At 39.0% G+C, this 26,216-nt stretch overlaps 1 protein-coding gene across 4 annotated transcripts; it reads right to left on the bottom strand.

Moving 5' to 3' along the window:
• Positions 1-416: 416 nt before the first annotated feature.
• Positions 417-4,529, bottom strand: LOC147881760 (growth-regulating factor 4-like). 4 transcript variants are annotated; one of them, XR_015543945.1, is made up of 6 exons: positions 3,968-4,529; positions 3,123-3,341; positions 2,427-2,889; positions 2,190-2,337; positions 1,178-2,052; positions 417-1,025 (listed from the first exon to the last, which is right to left on the bottom strand). XR_015543945.1 is itself a non-coding variant. In XM_087401590.1 (6 exons), the coding sequence occupies exons 1-6, from the start codon at positions 4,413-4,415 to the stop codon at positions 1,018-1,020; spliced, it is 1,539 nt and encodes a 512-aa protein (XP_087257716.1). In that variant the 5' UTR covers positions 4,416-4,529; the 3' UTR covers positions 417-1,017. The 4 variants fall into 4 exon arrangements, 3 of the variants coding, with proteins under 3 accessions (XP_087257716.1, XP_087257714.1, XP_087257715.1); XM_087401590.1 differs by having other exon boundaries at positions 417-1,021; positions 1,796-2,052; XM_087401588.1 differs by having other exon boundaries at positions 417-2,052.
• Positions 4,530-26,216: the final 21,687 nt, after the last annotated feature.

Genomic DNA, 26,216 nt, shown 5'->3' with positions numbered 1-26,216 from the left:
GATCAAGTTGTATACATTAGCTCTTTAGCTTCTCCATATGTACCGTGATGCATGTGGTGGCATGCCCTGCAACGCTGATGCTTTACAATGTGACTAGCGTTTCAACAATGGATTTTATGTTGTGTGCCTGCTTGAAGCGGAGACCTTCCCCACAGCAGTCAGTTATAATTAGCTCCGTATGCCGGCAGTAAGCCTTTTGACGCGAATCATTTCAATTTCTCAAAAGTTATGAGACAACACACCATGAAACACTAATAACGGTTGCCATATGAGACACCAGCTGCATTCCCAGAGACCCCTGCGAAACCAAGTACAAAATCTTTTGGAAAACGACTCCCTTAGCATATCATACAGTGATGTTGCAGCTTGCAATTAGTTACTCAGCAGCGACCGGCTTTCCAGTCAGAAACGTAACAAAAAGAAACTTGGATCATATATTTTAAAAAACATAGGTTACATTACTCCCGTGTACCTCCGCGCTAAGAAGAACGGAGAGGATTCTTTACAAGATCTGTGGCCTACGCCAGCTTTACCTAGTCTCAGCTCTCCGCCATATATCGTTTCAAGTGTTGGTTACTGATCAAGCTGAACTACATAATAAATTAGCTGACTTCAACCCAAAATTGTTCGAGACAGACATGAAATTCTATTACGATTAGTACCTGACGGGAACGTAGGGGAGAACTCTATACAGAGTTGAGAGTCACGCAAACAACAGGTACACGTCCCCCCATTCGACATAGTGTACATGGGCTGTGTGAAGGAATCAGGATAACATTTGCAGCGCTGGCTTGTTAAGTATAAAGCAGTTCTCACTTCTGAGCCAAAAGCAGCCGGATCCCTTACACTAAACAACCATGAAGAGGACGCTAAATGGCTACAAGGAGCTGCTCAGCGTAGTGGACTACAGAGATGCACTCACTCGATCCACTGGTTGCCAATAAGCCCACTCGTCAAGCGATGGCTTTCGGAGTTTCAAGTGTCCCTCACTCCAGAACCCGACACTCTGCCAGCACCTCACCTATCTGCAACACAATGAATATATGAATTGGAAGGAAGAACTACGGGAGAAGGAGAAAGAAAAAGACAAGCACACTAATAATCAGATATTGCACCACGTATATCTCAGACGTATATATGCAAATACTACTAGGCATACAGAGAATACGAGAGGTACTTAAGGAGACAGGGCACAGCTGATCACGCTCTACTGATGATTAACCACATTCCCCCTCTCAAGAAAACCTTCGATAACAGCTAGACTAGCAACGGCTCTACCACTACATGTGCCTTGACATGAACCCAAACGATAGGGGCTCATGTTTGATACAAAAGCGGATCGTTTGGTCAGCAAGTCGCAGGCTCCATCGAGCCGGCCAAAGATTCAGAGCTCCGGGGTTGGTCGCATAGCCCTGGCTCAATCCTGGTTGCACGAGGACTGCTGCCGGTGCTAGTGTCAGAAAACGAGCCGAACGTTGCATTTTGTAAAACACCTGTCGGAGAAGCCATGCGTGAACTCTCTCGGGGACTGGTCTCCCATCCGTCAGTCATCAGGTTGAGCCCTGAACTCTTGCACCCGCGCGGGGTGCTGGATTGCAATACTTCTCCCAAAGGTCCCCCAACGGAGGGTCCCCATGTGATGGGAATCCAATTGGTTTGGCGATGCCGATCTTCGTTGGTCCCAAGACCCATGCCTACTCCGAGACCCATCTGGGGAGGATCGACGGATTCGACACCAAGTGGATCATCTTCTCCAACCCTAGACATAGAGAGCTTTAAGGGGGAAAGTGATGACTTGCCACGAGGAGGACTTGAGTTGGCTGATGCGAAATCTGAGGAAGTCATGGGGATGGAGATGGACAACTGAGTTGTGGATGAGCTGCGGTTGGACCTGTCTTCTTCTACATCCGACCAAGAAAGAGCTCCAGGATCTTTGTTTCGCGGCCAATCATCAAAAAAATGGCGAAGAGGCTGGCCTTCCGGTTCACGGCCAACGTTGACAGACTCCACGGACCCAAAACCGCCTCCTAGGAACGAGTGCTGCTGCTGCTGCTAGAGCAATAGCAGGTTCATGTAGTTAGCGTCTAACATGGATACGGAGCCTCTGGAGAAATATGCTGCTCAGAACTGTGCTGCGGCATTGTTGATGAGCAGCTGATAACATTGGATTACTGTGGAGCTGAAGGTACCTTAGATTGCATGGAGCGCAAAGTGCTGTCGACAGACGAGAGCACAGATAAACCACACATACTATGCGACTCCTGGCCGAATCCACGAGCGTTACCGGACACCTCAGAGAAAAAAGTTTGCTCTTGGCTCAGATCCCCGTTCAAGTAGCTGCAGACCCAGAAAAATAATTAGAGCTGTATGATCTCCAGAGTTGAGTACATGGAACGTTGCAAGAAAAATTAGGTCCGTAAGCGCACCGGAAATCTTTGGGGGAGAGTCCGGCGGTGCATCCGGCTGATTGCAACGGAAGTTGAAATTGACTGCCTTGAATTGACGAACCGATGGATAATCCGCTGGGAGAATTCGTCCCAGAAAAGCTCTTGATATCGAGGCTGCTAGCTGCTGGCCTCTGCTGCGGAACGTTTACAGTCATGGAAGGACGGAGATTGGACGCCAGAGACGTAGTTGCTCTTGATGCAGCTAAGCTCGCAGATGAAGAAGATGAGAGCACGGCAGCTGTGGGCTGCGAGGACGAGGTGGTTTGATTCTCGACTGGTTTTCGCGAGCGGTGTCGACCTCGGTGCATGTGTCGTTCGCAGTATTTCTGATCGGGAACGACGTCTCGAGAGCAACGCCATTTCTTTCCGTCGGTGCGTCGGCAGCGACCGGGCTCAGGATCAGTGTTGGTGGCGTAGCCCAGGTGGTAATTTCCCCATCCGACTGCAAGTTCCGTCACACGGACGGAAAGTATTGTCGTGAGCTTAACCCCAAAATGCACACGAACTACGTCTGTAAGCTAGCGCGTCAAGCACCGTGAAAATGCACACGACCTACGTCTGTAGCGCCGTAGAACTAGTGCGTCCAGCAGAAAATTCACTGCAAAGCAACGTATAATCGCACGTCGCACATTGCCGGAACCAGCAAAAGCTGACGGAAGTTCGAACGACACTCACGGCTAGCCAGATGAGATCCAGGGACCATTCGAGCCAATGCAGCTACGCTGCTGCGAATGGGGTGCACGAGCTCCTGAGGAACATTAACGCCACTCATGAGATACTTGAAGATGAGCGCGTGATTGTGCAATTCTCGCAGCTGGTTTGCTGTAAACACCGTTTCAGCTCCCCGATCGTTGTCGTGCATGCCAAAATGATTCGCCATGGAGAGAGGCAATCCTGCACAGAGACATTCCGCATTAAACCCTTTAAACCTTCTTCGCACCTCACAAGAACACAATCAACTTCTGCATTCGCTATGCGCATGCAACCAGAATCAAGCTGCTTCCACGTCCACAAACCATGCAAGCGCTCCATCACAATTTTGCTCTCAGGCTTGTAGCATTGCAGACTTCGCATTCGTTCTGCCTAATTCACCGGACCTAGATGTGTTTTATCACAACAGCTGCCGCTGCCGTATCTTTAGCTCCCTCGACATTCCGCCCTAGCTCAAGCTACAGGTATAGTACATTGAACAGGCAGGCATCTAGAGCAGGTACGTTCCTCGCGTCAAGATCTGAGAGCCTAGAGGCTGGACCATTAACAATTGCCACCGTACCCTAGACGCGGAAATGCTAATCACCTAGACTTCTAGTATTAGACGTTCGGTACAACTCTTCTTCGTCAATGCTTGCATTCCACTTGAGCGTCCTTAATATTCCTCCTTGCCGACGGATTAAGGATTGTAATTCAGAGAGCAGTCGAAGATCGTCAAGATCTACGACGGTGATCTCATGGAGGAGCTTTTTTCGCAACCCACATTCCCGCAAGCGTCTGTGAGCTGCAGCTCGGCTGAAAGCGAGTACCTGAGGATCGGAACGGGAAGGCCTGGTGGTGGTACGAGGCGGAACGAGGAGCGTGAGCAGGGTAAGACAGCATAGAATCGCTCCTGATGAAGCGAGCGTCCGAGAGGAAGGCCGAATTATCACCACAAGCACCGGCAGGACCGCCACCACAACCACCACCACCGCCACCACCACCACAACCACCGGCGGCAAGGAGAAGGGCACCGGGGTCGGAAGAGGAGGAATCGGGGGGGGAGCAAACGAGGTGGCGGCCATCGGAGAGGATGGAATTACTACGGACAAGGGAGGAGGAGGGGGAAGGGGAGGGGGAGGGGGAGGAGGAGAGGTGCATGGTGAGGGGGAAGGGGTCAGTGCGGGCGAGTTTGAAGGGGAGGGAAGGAGGGGAAGGGTCGAAGTCAAAGGAGGGGCGGCAAGGTTTGGGGGTAGAGGAGAGGTGGGAGAAGTCCATAGCTAAGTGCAGGAAGAAGCCATAGCTATGGAGCAGAGAGTTGGGTGGAGGAGGACGAAGTTGGGCTGAGAAATTTTAGACACAAGACAAGGTGGGTTTTCGGGGAGCTGCTGGTGTAAGGGAAACAACGATAGCAACTTCTCGTATTGTAGTCCCCTTATTACTAGCCTCAAATCCGCTTTTCTTATTCCTTCACCCTAAACCGCTCCCCGCAATCCAACCGCCTTTCATTATTCATCACGTGAGTCCCCCACCACGCAATCTAGTAGTTTTTTGGCTACCGGCTTCGCCGGTAACCCTTCACCGTCCCACACGTAACGGTGACCCAACCCCTACCGCCCGGCATATTTTCCCGGTCCCTCTTTTTAAGCACCCGGTCCCACCCTCATGAGTGGGCTAGCCCCCCTCCCCCCCTTGGCCCCTTTGCTCGCCCGGAGTAAGTAGATGTATGTACAAGAAGTAGAACGGACCAGTGGTAGCCAGTAAAGGAGACCGGGCCTCGTTTTCTACGTGTGTCCACCCCCTACTTTACACACACACACACCCCCTACTTGCGTTCTACATGCCTCATTTAAATGGCCCCTTAGGCCCAGTGCACGCGTAGCTAAAAATGCACCTCTGGTTGCCAATAGTTCTGTTCACACACCTAAATATTTCCCCAACTCATGCGACTCCAATGCGCATTTGGTGCTCAAATTGGCACCTCGATTTTAGAGGGTGCAAATTTGAGCACTGGAGCGCCATTTTTGCTCAAGGGTCTAAGCATGGTTAGGTGACATGGATTTTGTGCTTTATGAAAGCACATAGCACATTACTTATAGCACAAATTATGTACCTTCATATATGAATTTTTCTAAATATCAATGTTCTTTAATGAACTTACAATATTGTAAGAGTCAAAAAGCACATTTTATCATTGCAATAATTTTTTAAGGTTTAAAATAGGTGTCCTGTACCACTAAAAGCAGTAAATAAATGTCTCGGACATTGCTTTTTGTGTCACCTTTCCATGCTAAGACCCTCCACCCAATAGCGCCTTAACATTTGGCACTACCATTGCATTGCATGTTTCTTCCTTCTCTGCCCAGCCAATGAAAAATGGCCAGGTACAACTCTGCATCTCACACAGCTCCCACCTGCATTAGTCAGACAAACTCTATTGCTCGTATTGAATGTCAGCATCTAGTTCATGCAAGATGATTTCAGTTAACAATCAAAGTCGCAACAGTTGAGCATTTTTTGCTCCGCGTGCACTGGCTCTTACTCCCTTCATCCTTTGTCTAGACATCCCACGTCACAATCACGTCCACCATTTCCATTCTCCTTCCGTGTCTCCTCCATCGTTCGAAACCCAGACTTTCTTAGGGCCTCCTTTCAGAGTTGAGAGGCTTGGGCAACTCAACTTAGTAGGTCGTTGGACTGTCTGCCCCAGGCGCTATGCTGGAAAGGAAGAAAAGGAAACCAGATAAGTGGACTATGCGAGCCAGCAAAGGATGCAAAGGCAGCCAGAAAAGTTGACAAAGCAAATGCGAGGGTTCCGATCCCTCAATGTGATTTCCAAGGGTGTCTTTCAAAATGTTAGCCAAGTTCAAGCACATATGTGACCGAATCAATCCACCATTTTTTGATTGGCCACTTGAGTGGTGAGATTTTCACCGCCATATCTTCAATGCTTGCATGTGTGAACTAATGCAAGAGCACATCCCACACATAGGTGCATGCATTTCAGCACCGTGGAAACAAGCCCTTGGAGGATGTAGAGGCGGCCGAAAAAGCTAACAAAGCAAATGAGAGGGTTCAGATCCATGATGCGATGTCAAAGGGTCTCTTTCGAAATGTTAGCCAAGTTCAAGCACCTAATTGCCCGAATGAATCCAGCATTTTTTGAAATGTTTGATTGGCCACTAGACTTCCATCTCGCCATCTCTTCAACGCTTGCCTGTGTGAACAGATGCAAGGGCACATCGCACACATAGGTGCATGCATTTTAGCACTGTAGAAACATGCCCTTGGAGGTGTGGATGTCAACATCCTCTTGCCATTCGAAACCCACATTTTCTTAAAGATATAGATGGTGGCATGCTCCCACCTCCTCTATCACTAGAAACCCGTACTTTTTAAGAGATATATATGGTTGAATGCTTACCACCACCTCATTTATCGCGATTATTTCATGTGACCCTCCCTTCTCAAGTAGCTCGAAATTTCACAATGCACCTCATTCGACTCACAATCACCTCCACCACTTCCATTTCTCAGTATCCTCCATCCTTCAAAACCCGTACTTCCTTAGAGGTATACATGGCGGTGCATGCTACCACCTCCTCCTTTATCTCCATTATTTCATGTGACACTCCCTTCGAGTATAGAAATTTTGCAATGCACAATTATATTGCACATTGCACCATTATGTAGTGATGGGTACCTAAAAAAAGAGTAGTTAAGATGAAGATGTGAAGAAGACCTCACAACTTAGTCAATCACGTATTATTCCTTTATTGATTTTCATCTGTTATTCCTTAGTTGATTAGGTGGCAGCCATCAACCATCCCAAGGAAAATTTTTTGCTAGTTCATGCATGTGAAAAGTCCATTACATCTCCTCCCTCCTCTAAGAAATAACAGTTCATAAACTACACAATGCACCATCTCTAATTACCTTATTCATTCTCATTTCTCTTGGATTTTCTTGAGTATAGCAGATGTGAGGGCCTAACAATTCATGTAACAAATATTAAGATAAATTGTTCCTTTCCAAAGAATAGTAAAGTGACTTTTTACTATATTTAGAATGAAATCTTCTAATTGTTCCTTTTCAAAGAATAGTAAAGTGACTTTTTACTATATTTAGAATGAAATCTTCTACCACCCTATTTTTGACGTGTTAAATACATTTTGATAGGTTATCACTATTGAAGGAGAAATCCATTCTTGCCATGTAGATCTCAACTTTGATTAATGTGAGTGGATTCTTGAACATTCATGTAGCCATTAATCTCATGTTACGTGTAATGGATCGACAAGGGATCTCTACGAAAAATTTTGAGACACCTTGAAACACTTGCAAAGAACTTTAATTATTTGATGTTTGTAACTTGATTGGGGAGGTTGCAAGCTCTTCAACAAGAAATGGATTGATGTGATTGGATTTTGAACATTGATTCTAGTATAGATAACAAGGCACTAGACTTGTAGACATGAGTGTATTAAAGCCTAAAATGGGAGACATGGAATCTACTATAGATAGAAAGGGAGTAGGGTCCTCCTAGACATACGCTTTAACATAATCAAGATGCTTGACAGTAGACACATCAATTTCAAGGCTTCCTTCATTGTCATATACAAAAGCCATGCATTAAAGCCACCTTGACCTAATAGTCATTGCATATATTATCGGAAAGCCTATGTACTAGTGATATATCCTCCCAATTCTTCCTAACCTTCTTACCTAGGCCATTCAAAGTGTTCTCAATTAGCATAGCTACAGGATAGAAACATCTTTAATGATAGTGATAGAAACAAATTCTACTTGGATTTTCACAAAGAAAGTAAGATCAAGGAGGCATGTGACCTCTTCTAAAGACCATGTGCTCAGGGGGGTCACTATGTATAAACCCTCTATATCACGTGCGTTCAAGGCCTATATTTAAAATCCCTTATCTGTAAAAATTTTCATTAATAAAATGTATCCCTTTTCTATACAAATCTGTAAATTTTTTCCAAAACTATTTTAAATAGTCCCTTATGTATATTTATTTCTATAAATTTTAGAAATAAAAAATATCCTTATGTTGAACTCACATGATAGGGTTACATATGATGAGTGACCCCCCCGAGACCATGTGACACTTGAAATCTTGAAATAAAAAAGAATCAACCCCACAATGTGAATACATACATGTGAAAATTTGCACTATTTACTAGCAACATGCTTAAGTTCAGCACCCACATTGTAAATCTTTGAAGGTCTCTCTTTCTCCACCTATAGAAGCCCACTTTGTTTGCAAAAAGTACTAGTCAATCTCTTTCCACAAAGAGGACTTCTTGTCCTCAAAATAGGCACTCTTGAGATAGTCTAATGACCATTTATAGATTTCATTATATGTCTCCCCTACTATCCAATATTTGAGAGAAATCATTACTGATCAATCATTCCCAACAATATTTTTACTTTCCAAAGTTTCAAAACATTTCATGATTTCCTTTTTCAATGACCTATTAGCCTTCATTTTTTCATAATCCTCTTCTAATTCCATCAAATTCAACTTATCCTTTGCCTACAAATGATTTTTCTTAAGAATCTATAAATTTCTTAATATTTGATTGCATGATAAGTCATGCAACTATGCCTATTGTGACTTTCGACATGGATGCAAGGCCTCACGGGGCCCACATACTAGAGTGTTAGTTCTATGTGATATTATTATTTATTATAGAAAATATTTTCATTACCTAGGTTCCTGACACCTAAGGGGGCCAGTAAGAAATATGTAAGATGGCACATGCAATCAACAGAAGGGGTTTTACATTTTTATGGAGTTACAAAAAATATACATACATAAGGGGTTTTTTAAATCAAAAGTGAGATTTTCCATACATAAGGGATACTTTACATATCTCAAAATTTACAAAAGGGGTGTATATAGGTTATAAACATCTATAAGTAGGGGTTTTTTTAATACCCCTTGATTGCATGTACTATATGGGGTTTTAACATAGTGGCCCCTCCGAGACCCGACAAGGGTCTACAACTGTGGCATCGATCTACATCTTGAGTGAGTAGAAAATTACAAAGATTGGGTAATTATAGTAAAGCTTTTTTGAATATATTCAACATGTTGTGAATTATAAAGGGAGAAACAAGAAGAGAAAGGATGTGTATCTACCACAAAAGGATGTAGAACTTCTATATGATAAATATAACATATCAAAGTCTATCAACCACAACATTGTGGCAAGATTTAACATGAGAAATATAGTTATTCCTTAAGGAATTTTTTATAAGATGTTAATATGTTTAATGTTAGCATTACAAGGAACTATATAGTTTCAAGAGTTCAAGAGTAGCATGGAAGAGAGAGCAAAAGGAGAGGGGGAGTAAGCAACAAGAGCACAGAGTCTAAGAGAAAAAGGTTGCCTAAGCTCATCATAAGAGGTATATTATGCTTTTTAAGGGAGAAGGAGTAGCACACAATGTTTTTAGAGGCATAAATTGAGCAGCAAGAGCATTAGAAACATCATGATGCACAATAAGAACCACATTCAAAAACTCAAGGTAAGAGGAGAAAGATAAATGGTAGCATCAATAGAAACAACAATAAGAGCAACAAAAGCAACAACAATACTTTAATATGTAGTAGCAGTAAAACAATGGAAGAGGAGAAAGAGGAAAAGCAAGAGAAAGGGTATGAGTAGCATCAATAAGGTGACCACAACACAATGGTAGTAGGATCAATAGCAAGATGCACAATAGTAAGTACATGGTGCATAATTAAGAATAGGAGAAATGATAGTAGTAGCAATAGTAAGAGGTTGTGCATGCCTAGTAAGCAATGACAAAGTGCTTGAACAAAACTAGGATGAGCAAAAATAGTAGCAAGAACCTAAGTGGCATTAGCTCTCCATTAGCTTTAGTAAAGGGTTAAAGGCAAGGGCATTAGCAAAAATTGGGACTAAGTCTAGCAAGGATGATGACCTATAGAATTCAATCCTCCTTGCAAATATGACCCACCACCACATGTTCCCAAGGGGTTCATTAAAACAAATGTAAAATAACACATGCATTCAATAAAAGGATTTTTATTTTCTTGTGGAGTTACAAGAACATACATACATAAGGGGTACTGAAAGCCCTTCTTTTTTTTACATGGTTAACCACTAGGAAAAATGTTATAATAGAGCCTCTAAGGAATTTTGAGGCACATAGGCCCAAATGTTGCTAGTGTTTAGACATGCACAAAGTCTTGTTCAAGTTCTACAACTTTAATTTTGAGTGGACGTGGTACTCTAAGAGGAGCATTATCCTACTAGTGGAGAGGTAAACACTCTCTCTGATCATGTATTACAAAATTTCCTAAAATTCTCTCATCATATACATGCCATCTAGCTCAACAATAGAAAATAATAATAAAATTACATACTGTTTGCTTTAAACTTTTGAAATTATTTGTATCCGTGAACAATATCATTCTCCAAAAACACAGTGCCATCTATATGTTGAAGAAAAAAGACTATAATTGTTCTACATACTATGACTCATATTGTGCTCTCTTCAATATGATTGCCAAGGGGGTCACTTGTGACCCCTTGTTATACATCCTTTTCTATATATATTGGTACTTTTCTTGGATGATGTAATCATGGTCCATGAAGATGTCCACACAAGCCATTATATCCTTCATGTGAAACTCTTATGTATCAGTTTCTCCAAACCTTCATTAGATCCCCCAAGTTGTTCTTGCCACTTTCAATGCACTCTCCTCCAAGCATTATTTCTCCCGATCCAAACCATGTGCATGCACTTCCGCTTAAACTTAATCCATTATTCATCGTGTTTAATTCTAGTCATGACATGGGATAGGAGGGTGTCCACATGCCATATGGTGGTAGCATCAAGACAGAGTTCAAGTTCTTAGAGACTACCAGGGGTTTGGGCGTTCCATTAATCTCATGTAAAACAACAAGTAAGTAGGGGGCATATAAGAAACATTACAAACCATGGCACTTCAATGAACCAAGAATGAAGAAATAAACCAATCATCACATAGTCATACTCACATTGGCGAATATAGAGGCTATCGAGAGAAATTGTAATTGTAACTTTGTATTTGTATTCATATATGAGTAGTCACGTTCTTGATCCGATGGAAAACAGAGGGGAACAAGGAGCGAGTGAATGGAAGCCTACAAATGAGAAAGAGAGCAAATGAGAGGGAAAGAGATAAAAGAGAGGGAATGAATGGAAACGAGGCAAGCGAAAACAAAGGAGAAGAGGGGACGAAGGGAAAAGAGTGCAAAAGGAGAGAGGGAAACATGCAAGAAGGAGGTAGAAAAGAGAGGGGAAAAGGGAGGGAGGGAGAGAGGGAGAGAGAGAGAGAGAGAGAGAGAGAGAGAGAGAGAGAGAGAGGGAGAGAGAGAGAGAGAGGGGGGGGGGGGGGTTGAAGGCAAATGAGAGAAAAAGAGAAAAGAAAAGAGATCAAATGAGAAGGCAAGAGATAAAAGAGAATGAGAGAGAGGGAAGGAGAGCAAACCAAGAAGGCAATGTGAAGAAGAGAGGGACAAATGCAGAAAGAGAGGGGAAAAGTGACCTAGAATGAAGGGAAAAGAGAGCAAAAAAGAAAGGGAGATGAAGGGAAAAAAAGAGGGGAAAAGATAGAAAAGGAGAGCAAGAGGAGAGGGAAATCCTACACCCATCTCATTTGCTAACACTTAAGAATTGTCCAGAGTGTGGTATACAATGTTATAGGCAGGAATTGTAAGGTGAAACCTCCCAGTAAAGGTCTTGAGACACTTCCCAATCATTACTCGAGAATAAAGCATATGTTGAATTGCAAGTCCATTGCAGAGTTGATGACATGGAATCCATTGTAGAGTTGATGACATGGCATGCTACACATTGGTCCACTGATGATACTTTTTGGATTGCACTGGATTGAGTTGCTTGGAAGAAAACAGATGGCATGTGGCCAAACTTTGCAATGGAGCCACATAACTTACTTCGAAGGATGCCTTAGACACCATGCTTGATGGAATTGATAGTATAGTTTTTGACTCTCAACGTCAAGCCCTTTGATTGAGATGGGTATTAAAAAAACCCCTGCCTATGGATTTTTATAACCTATCAACACCCCTTCTATAAATCTTGAGATGATTAAAGTATCCCTTATGTATGCAAAATTTTACTTTCTGAATTTAAAAAACCCTTATGTATGTATATTTTTTGTAACTACATAAAAATATTAAACCCCTTCCATTGATTGCATGGTTGTCATACATATTCCTTAGTGGTCCCCACAGGAGAGTGAGATGGGACTATACTCTTGAGGTCTTGACTTGTCTTGGTTTTGGTGATGAGTTTGTTAGGATGATTTTGTCACTATTTGTAAATACCTTTGCAATAATCTTTTTGAGTGGGGGTGTTGTAGGTTTCTTTGATTTGTATTGATTGATAAGACAAGGTTGTCCACGGTTGCACCCATGCTCTTTGCTATCTGTACAGTGCCTCTTATGGTCATGCTTAAGAAATCAGTGAAAGAAGGGCATATGAAGGCTGTGATTCTTCCTTAGGGTGAGCAGCTTTGCTCACAGTTATTTGTTGATGATATAATGGCTTTTACCCAAAAGGAGCATGAGAGTGTGGCTACTTTGATGGAATTTATGCATTTCTTTTGCAAGGCCTCAAGGTATGAATGTAGCTAGCCAAAAAGTTTCATCTCAATATCTAGTTTCGATCCTCCCCTTGAGTGTGGACCAAGGACATTCTAGTTAAATGGATTCGCTGTGGTGAGATAATTGGGTGCTTTGATTGGCATGGGCTTGATGGTGAAACAAAGTTTTATTTTGTTATTGGGGAGGATTAAGTAGAAGCTCAAGAGCTAATGTGGTTAATGTCTTAGTTGGAATGCTAGGCTCATTATTATTAAGCATGTCCTTGCTGTTGCTACTACATATGTGGCCACCATATGGAGCTACAAACAGAGCCAATGGATGTAGGTAGAAAGGCTATTGTGTGCATCCTTCGGATGGAGGAGGGTAAAAAGAGAAAAACGCATTATATATCCTAGGAGTCACTTTAAGGCTCCTAAGTTTTTAGGTGGATATGGGTTGCAAGATATCATGACCAAAAACCTCACTTTGATTGGGAAATGGTTGCCTAAACTTTTTGGACATAAATCTCCATGGATAGAGCATGTTAAATGGTTTATTATGAATGGTTAGGGTGTGGGGGTTGGTACATGGTGCTCGCTCTTGTGGTATGACAATTTTTTCTTGGATTATCCTCTAAAGACTACTGGGTTTGATATTGTTTCTGGTCCTTTTTGCAGCTACTGCCAAAATTTTGTACAAAGGATTATGGAGGTGGAACCTTGTTTCACAGCCTTGATAAGAAGTGGGGTCTTTGCAAGTCTTCGACTTGGTGGAGGGCTCAATATAAAGATAATAGAAAGGGTCAGAACTGCAAAATCCATCCTTTTAATGTGGAAACTGGTACACCAATGGCTACCTATAAGGGAAAAGCTAATGAAGTATTTATAGGTTAATCTATCTTGCTCTCTATAAAAATGTGATTATTACGTGCATTCAACAAAAGGACATCCATTTTAAACATAAATATCGTTGCAAAGGTTTATCCTAAAAACCATTTTTAAAAAAGCGTTAAAGATTTGTATAGAAAGAGGAAATCTTTAAATCACAAATATTCACATATAAGGTATTCAAAATATAATCTTTGAACGATTGTGATATATAGGGTTTACATATGGTGACTCCCTCGAGAGGTATTGCAATCCATTATAATAAGAAACATACACACACACACATGCGCATGTGTGCACACACATTCACACACACACACACATTTTTGAATTAATAATATTAGATAATCCATGCACAAAATAAAGTATATTAATACAACAAACACCAACAAGCTTAGCCTAGCCCTAGCCTCTAACATCATTATTATTAGATAAGAAAGGAATATAGACTAACAATTGAATCAAATATTGGATGTGAGATCTGATTCACATCATGTTGCTATTTAGTTGTCAAATGTGTGATATAATCCATATATACAAACTTAGAATTATGTCTCAAGCCAAAATAAGGTGCATGAAGAGAGGGAGTGAGAAGAGTAAATGAGGGACTACATAGAAGATATACCTACTGAAAGTCATATCATATTGACCATTGATGCATGTTCTAGTCAACAATATTCTCATTCCCCACGTTACCAAGCCTATACATAAACATAAAAGATAACATATGACAACATTGATAGTTCATATAAATGCTATCATAAGATATTCTCATTCCCCACCTTACCAAGCCTATACATAAACATAAAAGATAGCATACGAAAACATTGATAGTTCATATGATAATTCAAGATACCATATAATCGTAGATTTCATATAATTGTAGATAGCATAATGGTAATAACTAAACAATATACCATATAAGAGTAGCTTTTAATAGTAAGAGGCATCTGGTGATAGACATTAGTACATACCCATAAATCATGGAAAAAATAGATGTTATATGAGATTTGTGTCAATGCATATAGTTACCAATGATGAGATAATGGCTACAAATCTCAATATAAAAACAAGCAATTGAGAAAGTAATTTGATAGTGCAAGATAGCATATGACATAACATGCCATCATATGACAACAAATGAGAGTATATGATAGTATAGGATAGAAATTATAGTAGATTGTCGCAATAAAAACCACCTATGATCACTATTAGTATATACCGAATAAGAGAATATACCCATATACCACCACTTTATTGCCAATGACAATTTAATGACTAAAAATCCCAAAAACCAGGTAGATGGTAGAGAAACTTAACATACAAGATAATAGTTATTTTTGTTCCCTATTAGTGGCACACTAAGAATCACAATAGCTAGAAAATTCTTTAGAAATTTGAAGAACATAAATGGAAGAAACCTAAAAATTTGGTAAAGATTCTAGGTTTTGGTATATGATTGTAGAGTAAAAAACCTCATTGTCATGTATTTGAACAAAAGGATTTAATCACTGACCAAACTCAAATTCATTTAAATAACTAGAGTATCAAATTTATAATTAGAGGATCAAATAGGATAATTTCTATTATGAAGAACAAAAACTACTCTTCCATGAAGAATAGTATCACTCTCATTGGTACCATCTAAGAAACCATTATTACAATCCAACCTTTCATATATTTTAGTACCCATGTATACCAAATGACTATAACTCAGAATGAAACCAATCACTTCTAATGCACAAAATATAATTTGGGTACTAAAATATATTTCAAATATATTAGTACCCAAATATACCAATGAATATAATTGGTCCAAGGTATGTCAGTGCCCTCAAAAATTTATTCAACCCATGGTTTCATAAAGTATTAGTTGGTCCCAAAGCCCTTGGCCATACACCAATTTTAACACTTCTATTCGTGGGTTTCTTTATTAATTCAATCAATAAGTTATAGTCTGGCCCAATGGGTTCTTATGGTACTCACCCATATAAGTTCAGGTCAACATATTGATTCCCTTCAATTATTTATTGACGTAGATTACAGTCAAAGTATGGAAGAAAGTGTGTGTGTGTGTGCACGCGTGCATGCGCATGCGCACACCTATGTAGATGCGTATGTGTGCATGCATGAAGGCATGCATGTGCATGTGTGCATTTGCATGTGTGTGTGCGCTCCATTACCTTGAGATGCTAAATCTTCATGATTGAAGCTTGTGAAAGTGTGCACATGTGTGTGTGCACACATGAACACATGCATGATCCCTTACTTGAGATAGTAAAACTTCATTATTCAAGCTTGTGAAAATGTGTTTATCTACTATCAGCATGTACGCATGTGTGCATGCATGCATGCATGTGTATGTGTGCACATGCACGTGTTTGTATGTGTGCACATGCATGTGTGCATGCGTGCATTCGTGCATGCGTGTGTGTGTGTGCGTGTGCACGTGCATACACACACATGTGAATGTGCATGCGCACATGCATGTGCATGTGTGTGTGTGTGTGTACACACGTGCATGCACACATGCATGTGTGTGTGTGTGTGCGTGTGTGCATGCGTGCGTGCATGTGCACATGTGTGTGTGTGCATGTGCATGTGCGTGTGTGCATGTGTGTGTGTGTGTGCACGTGCGTGCATGCGTGTGTGTGCATGTGTGTGTGTGTGTGTGTGTGTGTGTGTGTGTGTGTGTGTGTGTGTGTGTGTGTGTGTGTGTGTTTTTACAATACATGTGCAAACCAATTCTCTATAGTGTTGACTTTAATTCAACATATTGATTCAATACAAATCAAATTCTAAGAATTACTATGTAAAGTAATGTAATGCTTCATATTGTCATGAGATATTTCAATCGATTAGTAAATCTATTCTTTTTATATAGAAATTTCCAAAAATCTAAAATTAAATGAAAGAATGCTGATGATATAAATACCTCAATATAATCGTTGAAGTTTTTGAAATTCATCATCTTTAATTGAAGGAGAGATACTAACCTACCACCATCCAACATAACATTTTGTTAGAACAAGATATGTTACGTTCAGAAGAAAGTTTTAGAATGCATCTCCTCACTTGTTATCCTTGTCACAATTAAATAAAGCAAAATTCACAAAGCTAGCGGTGTTATGTCTAGGATACATCTGCTATGTTTTTTATCTTTGTCATGTGATTTGACATTTGAATGACATATTACTATAAGTACCCAATCCTATGAGTCATCAAATGCATGTAGTCTAATGCCATTTTGTTATTTAGTTTGATGTAGAAGTAGTTGATTTCAGTAATCTCATCATTGTATATAATGTATTTTCCAATGTGACCAGACATATTTTGTTTAGTAAGTGTTTACATTTTTGATACGTTAAGTAGTCATGTTTAATCATGGTCATGGACCTCAATCAAACCATTATGGATTATCATAACCACTCTATTGGGTTGGTGCTATGCACATATGATCACATGAGCTTGAGCGTGGTCTCAACATATATATATGTATATATATGTATATATATATATATATATATATATACGTACACACACACACACATACATACATATATAGATACATACATATATACATATATATATATATATATATATCTATATATACCTATATGTATAAACAACATAAATCCACATAAATATATGATAATTAGAACTCTATCCACCGTCATATCTACCCATTCACCTATATAAATATTTATTTATTTATATGTAAGTAAATAATATATATATATCTATCTATATAAGGTTCAAAGATTACAACCACTTCTAAGAGAAAAAAAGTCACACCACTTGTAAAGAGATGAAATCATAAACACTATGCACCTCATACTTTGGATTAGTACTATGGATAAGGACTTTGTTTTGTAGAAGTATGTTCATGAAAATTGTAGTTGCTATGTAATCAACCTTAGTTGTTTTGTGGACTAAAGTCTAAGCTCTAAGCAAAATGAATTTATTTAGGATCCATATCATGATTAATTTATACTTCATTGACGTAGAAAGCCTGAAAGCTCATTGAAATTTGCAAAAATTCATAAGGTGGAGTCTGATGCATCACAACCCATGACACACACTTGGTCATGGTCATTCGTAATTGCATTGTAGTCTCCACATTTTTTGTGCATACCATTTTGAATTTAGTAGTAGTTTGGTATGTCTTTTCACTTTTGATCTTGGCTTGTGTGTGTGTGGGGGGGGGCGAGCGGGTGCAACATGTGTGCATGCATGTGTGCGTGCATATATCCCATATGTACTATAACAATGCTATAATACTTCGACAACACAAGATAGTTGACATCATCATATGATGCAAAAATGAAATATTTAGTGTGTCTTATAGACTTAATTATGTTACATGATGCGATGAAATATTTAGGTGTAACTTCTATAGGTACTTGGCCACAAAGATGTGCCACTGAGGCTAATGAATGTAGACTTTTGATTTGACATCTTTCACAAATTAGTTTTTTTTTGCAAACTCTATACTCTCAAAACTAAAAATAAATCATCTCAAGATTAAAAAATCTAATACTTGCTATGCTTATTGTAGCCCTTGGTTTGTTATATATGTTTAAAGACTTGTAATCCTTCATGTAAGGTTGTCAATGTCTCTCTATCTCTGTCTTTGTCTCTCTCTCTATCTCTCTCTCTCTCTCTGTCTCTCTCTCTCTCTCTCTCTCTCTCTCTCTCTCACACACACACACATGGATAGATGTAGCATAAGGTGGTACAAAAAGCTATATGTGAGGCACATCTATTAGTAGTTGCTATAAGGTGTGCTATCAGATATTAGGACGTTTACTAGTAGTAGTAGGAGATCTGGACTTTTTGTGTAACCATGTATCAAGAACTAAAATAATTATATATGGAGAGAATTTCTATTTTTTAAAGTAGCTAGTGTAGAACTTACTAGAAAACTGCCCCACCTTATCATCCTTGATGTGGAATCTAGGATGTCATGCAATCGCGGGTGTGTAGAACTGAATAGCAAAAAAAGTGCTCCACCGTATCTACCTTGATGTCATGCAATCGTGGATTTGAATGTGGTAATATGGAATTGAAATCTAAATGTTCTATTGTGGAGCTATAATTTGAGATCGAAGAATGGTCATCCAAGATGAGCTAGAAATTTGAGATTGAATGCTAGAAATATAAGTTTGAGACTTTGGTGAGTGTTGAAATAAAGAATGTCCTAAAAGCTAAGAAAATGTGTTCAAACATTACTAAAGAGTACAAGAATGAGCCTCCAAAATTGCGACTTGAAAATCTGAGCACAAATGCCTTTAAAGCTTAGATATCGAGGCTATAACTGAGGATACGTGATGAAGACTTTTCTCTTGATATAGAATGAACATGAGGCTATTTTAGATCTTGGAATAATTCATGAATCCAAACTAGATAAGGAATTCAAAAATGGACATTGGACATAGGATCCAAGCATGATTCTAAGATGCTAAACAAAATACTATCTCATATATCCAAAAAATGAATTCAGAAACAAATTGAACCAAGAGGTGAGAGCTATCTTGGGATCCTAGATGTTGATAAAATGAAAATATGATTTTTTTCAAAATTTGAATTCAGAATCAAGAATTCAAAAAACAAGGATCCCAAAATGATGATCCAAATTATTGGTAGGGCATATGGATATGGAATAGAATTTACGAATTGAGAATCTAGATTAATGATGTGATCTAGAGTTTGCCTTGATCACACACACCAAAATCTTTGATAAATTTGTGCTAGAACTAAATGTAGACTACAAGAAAAATATAGATACCTTTCCAAATCTATCATTAGTAGAATGCATTGCTGAAATAATTTGCTAGACTATGCTGAAATTCAAAATATGGATAAGGATTTCAACTATCGAGTTCCATGAATTATGGAACTATGCCTAGCAACAAAAATGTTGATCATAAGAATGCAATAAATACTTACGTGAGCTTTAAGGGATTATGAAACTCCAAAGTTTAGGTTGGAGAAGAAAAAAAAGCACTCTATATTGAAGTATGCCAGAATGTGCCACAAGGATGTCACAAATATGCATCCCTATTTATAAGTAGCATCCCAAAATTGTGTTATCATGGGAAACTATGTGTGGAGAGGAAACTAGAAAGGAAGGTTGATGAGCATTGTTGATTAAGATGAACTACATTGTTCTTCTTCAAACCTCCAAAACTTGAGTGGGAAAACTTGAAAAGATGAACATTAATAGAATTTTGCATTGTGAGAACTCTTGAAAAATACATTGTAAGTACTTGAAAAAATGCTTGCTTCAAGGCAACAAACTATGGCTAATTGCATTGTTGTATGTCTACCATTACGTAGTGCTCCAAAAAAAATGCATCATCGTACTTCTACCATCATGTGTATACATCCCATGGATAAGATACTCTGTATGCATCTTAATGTGAGTGAAATCCATGCATTCACAAAGTTTTGTGTGATTCTAATATCATTTATATGGTAAGAACGTATGTTTATGTGATTTTTATCATGCATCATGTGTAAATGCTCTAAAAATATACATGGTTGTACTTCTACCATCATGTGTATGTGTCTCATGGGTATAACACTTTTCATAGGTCTTAACATGAGTAAGATACATGTGTTCACAAATCTGGTGTGACATGCATCTTTCCTAGAATGCTTATCATGCACTTCGTATAAATGCTTCAAAAAATATCCAGTGGTGTACATCTACCATCTTGTGTTTGTGTCCGATGGATATGATACTTTGCACAAGTAATAAAATTTTCTCACTTGAAACTTGTAGAATTGTGATGCATAAGAAGAAAAAACTCTCTCTTTCAAGAGAACGAAGGTTCATTTGGATAACAACTATGGCTAGAAAAAACCCTAGGCAACAATATGGTTGGAAACACACATAGTCCCTACTAAGGTTCCATATGCATCAGCAGTTAGGAGTCTTATGTATGCTATGATAGCTACTAGACCAGACATTGCATTTGTAGTGGGAGTTGTTAGCCGGTATATGGCTAATCCAAGAAAGAGGCATTGGGAGGTAATATGCATCTCAAGATCAAGGATCTTTACACATGGCAAAACGTGTATGGGGCTTGATTTAGGGACAAGAACAATTCAAGATTGGTGCCATATTTAGCACATCTAGTGAATGATTTGGTGCATATTTTCATTTCTTCCTAATCTTGGTTTAGAATTTCTATTTTGATACGATCTCAATTCTATAAATTATGCATTTTGGTGAAATCTTGATTTTCATTTCTTCCTAATGTTGGTTTAGAATTTCTATCTTGATAGAATCTCAATTCTATAAATTATGCATTTTGGTGAAATCTTGATTATCTCCCTCACATTGACCCACTAATGTCACACACTCCATCCAAATACCTCCATGGCATAAGATCACGTGGTGCTTGTACCTTTGACCTCAAATGAATATCCATTTAGTCTTGCACTCGAGTTCCATACACTTTTGGTGATTAGAGGACCCAAATTTGATCAATTTTGTGGTGTCATCCAAGGGTATGATCAATCTAGAAAGCATATCTTTATGTATTTTATCATTTGGTAGCTCACATTCTTCTTGGATTATCTTATGCACTCTCTTATGTGGCACTAGCCAATTATGAACTCATGACAAGTCCTTATTTTGCATTCAAGGCTATTGGGCCTTCTTGTATAAATACTTCATGATATTTTGATAGCTTATATAGCATTTAATGTTAGCATACGTTTAGGAACTCCCCTTGTAATTTATTTTTAGTTCATATTACTTGAATGTGTAAGTTGTTTTTGCTACAATGCCTTGTCTATGGATTCTATAACATTCCTCTACAATCATTCAAATCTAAAAGGCCATAATGATTTTGCAAATTTTTGGGCCGTCATAGTCTCTTATCTACAAGAATACTTGGGGGGTGCACTACTAATAATCCCTAGGTATCATGTGCGTTCAAGGGGTATTTAAAAAACCCCTCAACTAAAATTTTTGCCCCTAATAAAACCACTCCTATTTTGTTATGAACTAATAGATTTTTCCTTGAATTCAAAAACCCCCTCCTATTATTTTAATTCTATTAATTTTTTCCCAAAGTGGAATTAAAATACCCCTCCTTTTGAATGCATGTGGTACATCAAAATTTTGGGAGGTGAACCCCCCAAGTAAGAATCACGCATCTTTGGCTACTCGTATCATCTAGCCCTTAGATCAAGCAGACAACACTAACTACATAGGTCTTTATTATCCCCCATCATTTGATAGGGTTTATTTTGTTTTAGTATGGTTTATGTAGTGCTTCAACTTACTTGGTTTGGTGACACCTTTTTGTCACAACCTTTACAATTGCATCTTTTGAGCACATAATCAACTTCACATTGAACATATACACATCAACTTCATGGTTCATATAATGACTTGTAGAAATTTTCACTTTGTCTTGGCCATCTAAGGGAGTTGATTTTTCACCCATTCTCTGAAGAATCATGATTGTACATGTAACAAGATAGTTTCATGCATCTATGTTTTTTAAATTTCATCAAATTAATCAAATAAAAGTAGATTTCATAAATTTTATTTCATAAGTTTGACTATAAGGTTTTTAAGTCTTTGTAATCACTTGAAAATAGACCTTTTTTATCATAATCAAGGCTATACTCCTAGTTGAAATGTACAAAACATTGTGAATTTAGACTTAAAAATGTGATGTGTTTTTTTCTTTCCTTACAAGTCTACGTTTTAATTATTCAATACAAGAATGTTTAGCTAAACATATCCAATGATACAATTTCACAAAAAATTATGGGAGCCCCATGCATTTCATTTCCTTTCTTCTTCTCATCAATGATAAGGCAGCATGGATAACATCTCATTTTGACATTTTAGTAGTCTTTCTTTTGTCTTCTTCGATAACATATGGGTATCAAGAGAATTGTAGATCAATGATGAGTAGTCCATGTATTAATATTTAAGCTCTTTTAAGGGATATGGCCTCATCATTTTACATATAAGAAATATTTGTATGTCTTGATTGAGGCAGTATATCATTAAATGAACAACATAACTGTGATCATACTGTCAAAGGCTTCTTGATGGGATCCACATCAAATCTAGACATACTGGAAGGCTGGTCTGCTGGCATACTAGAGGTACACCAACTATAATATGGTAGCATACTGCACCCAACCTTCTAGTACTTCAATGTTATATGTGCATACAACCAAGAAGCCCTTAATTACATCACCATAGATATGTTACCCATTTAGTGATATCATGCCTTCATCAATGCCACATGCCTTGATGAAGGCATGTGGCATTGATGAATTTTTCAAATCTTGGTGAATTTTTCAAACCTTTATTTTTATCAAGGCATAGACACCAATATAAAAGTTTCGCTTCTTAACGAAACTAATAGGAAAAAAACATCCATGGATGCAAGGATTCTTTTACTGAGAGTTTTGCATTTGGGCTTAGTTTATGCTGGGCTAGAATGTGAAGATCCCAACCCATAATGGCTCTTGTGGGGATGTGGTGATTATGGCTATATGAAGGTGTCTCCAATAAAACTATTGACTTGAGGCCCTAATGAGTGGAGCTATTTGGTAGTAGGTAATGATTCCAAAATAATTCCCTTCTATATGTACATAAAGAGCATTATACAACAGTTCTATATTTGGTGGTTGAGGCTATCTAGCTATAAGTACATAAAGAGCATTATACATAATTATATTTAGTGGTTGTTCACCATTTAGAAAATGCATCGATAAAGGAATCACACCTTTTGTGAAGACGATCTGACCTCTCTCAATCTTCCCAACTTTACTTAGTATGTAAAGTCTTTTACTCCGTGACTCTAGTAGTGAGTATGCAAGCACTGATAATTGTGGGACAATTGCCTATTCACGTATTGATCCCGTATGACTATAGGCTGTCTGTCATGATGAAATTCATAGTTAGGATGAGTCATTGATGTCCTAACAACTACCTTAGTCTTGTATTAAACCACAACAAGAGCTTCCCATTAATAACCATATAGCCATAGTAGTCTAGTGTAAGGTCTTACCTTCTGATTACCTAGTAACTAGTCATAATACTAGCCACTTGGATCTTTTGCTCTATCTCACCAATTGACGACTCCGCTATCTAAGGAGGAACCACACTTCTTGTGTGTTTTTGGATCAAACAATATCAAGTGTAGATTGACCCATAACTATTCCCACCTAACCATTGATACCGGGTGTAGAGGTGGCAATCTAATCTATTAGATCCATATAAGCCATCATAGTATGGGATCTTCAAGAGGCATAGTTTCTTGTGTCTCTTACCAATATGGTTTCATGAGCTATCTCTTGCGGATCATGCATTGTCAGTTTGATAACCAGCATGAGCGCCTAGTTTTGGCTGCATAGATCTCATTCCTAGTAAGTTACGTGGTTGCATGAGCCACCTCAGACAACATAGAGTTATGTATGGTGCCAAAATAAGATACATGAATGTGGAGCTTTGATAGAGGAACTTAGGGAGGGACTAAACTCAATCTGATCATTCTAAGGTTGCTCATAAATCACTGGCGCAACGCCCTTCTCACTTTGTGTGTGTAGCTATCAAGTTCCATAAGTACTCACGCAAGCTGGTATTGCTCGAGTCTGTGATGGAGTTTGTGAAGAGTGGGCCATGTGAGTATCCTCGGACTACTCTCTATATATCATACAAAGTACAAGCTATATTGCTTTTTGGAAACATTTAGATGCATAACAAGCTCTTCTATGACTATAGACTGTTATATCATATACAACATGCGATCATACCATGATTTATGAGCTCCAGATCCCATCTATGTTCTTGTTAGCTTGTCGTTTAGCTTCCATAGTATCTTTTCTACTACCTCGACTCCTTGCTAATAATCCCTCCATGTCTTCTACATGTCTGGCTACTATGCCAAGGAGGCTGTGCATCCTGGGAGTCTTTGTGAAAGCCTACAAAGTATATATATGTATATGTACATGTACATTTATATGTGTGTGTGTGTGTGTGTGTGTGTGTGTGTGTGTGTGTGTGTGTGTGTGTGTGTATATATATGTATGTATGTATATGTATATGTATATGTATACATATGCGTATATGTATATGCATATATATATATCATGGATTTAAATTATTTTTTTTATTTAAATTATTAACAAGTTAAGAAAAAGTTAATATTTAAAAGAGGATTGAATTTGTTTAAAGTAAAATTTTATTCTAGGATTTTTGCAATATAGAATAAGGTACAAATTATATTTCCTAGTTTTTGCATTATTAGTTCAAAATAAGAGAATACAATTTTTATTGAGAAAAGAACATGCATAAGTAGTATTAGACTTTGGCTATATATCGACCTCAATTGTACTTGCAACACCACATGACCTGGACACAAACTAACAAATTATATCACCCACTTCCAATATAGATCTTTCTCGTGCTCTTGATCTTTTCCAAAAGTCATGGTAGGATGATGAACATTGTGACGTGTATTCTATATTGAAAAGGCCTTCTTTGTGACTACCCTCCTATGTTTTATGGATAGTTTGGCCAAACCAAACATACAAAGTTGGTAGTTATGATATCACCTATATCAAATAATAAAACTTGTGCCAAAAACTATGATACCAATTGTAATGCACCCTTCTCTCTTAATGTAATAGGTGCATTGGCTCTCTACTCATGGGTCCTAGATTCAGATAATGTGGTACATTCATTTTTATGTTCACTTGACATGTTATGAAATCACACTTGGTGCAAACTACAAAGTATTCACTCTATTCAAATGGGGATTGTTGGAGGTGGTGGCCTTCGCCCCTTCATTGAGGATGGTTGCTTGGAATATGGTGTATTTGTAAGGGGGGCCGTGGCTATTTGACACGTGGAATCTGATGGGAGTATCCCATAATCATAAGTGTGTATTGGGTGGCCTTGGATATAAAGGCCTCATTTTCCCACTCTCTCTCATCCCTCCTGGGATTTCTTGGGAGGAGAGAGGGGCATTGCATGGCTAGCGGGCCGGGCTTGGGACCCCCTGTACCTGATGCACATATGGTGCCTTCTATGCCAACATGGTATCAAAGTAGGGAAGTCTATGGACCTGTGCACATGTAGGCTATTAACACGTGGTAGCTCTCTATATTGCATGGCAACAAATTGTCGCGATCCGTGTGGCAACTCAAAAGTGTGACATTATGACAATAGCGGCGACGACGGCTCTCATAACTCCTTGATGCGTGTTCATTTGTGCCTCCTATGGGCTTTCATGTACGCTGATCTTTGGTGGCTACATGGACTTTGATTTGTCCCATATGCCATTTTTGGTTGGTCCCTCCTTGCTTTCGTTGGGGGTCGCCTGTGTTTGATTAGTTGTACCTTGGGGTTTGTCCACAGGGGGGTGTTGAAGGTGGTGGCCTTCCCCCCTCGATTGAGCATGGTTGCTTGGAATATGTTGTATTTATAAGGGGGTCCATGGCTATTTGACACGTGGAATCTAATGGGAGCAATCCCATAATCATAAGTGTGTATTGGGGGG

Source organism: Dipteris shenzhenensis, chromosome 30 (genome assembly GCF_047967505.1).
Source record: "Dipteris shenzhenensis isolate YYH24624 ecotype China chromosome 30, Dip_SZ_1.0, whole genome shotgun sequence".
In the NCBI taxonomy this organism is placed as follows: domain Eukaryota; kingdom Viridiplantae; phylum Streptophyta; class Polypodiopsida; order Gleicheniales; family Dipteridaceae; genus Dipteris; species Dipteris shenzhenensis.
This window is presented reverse-complemented; position numbering and strand designations above follow the sequence as displayed.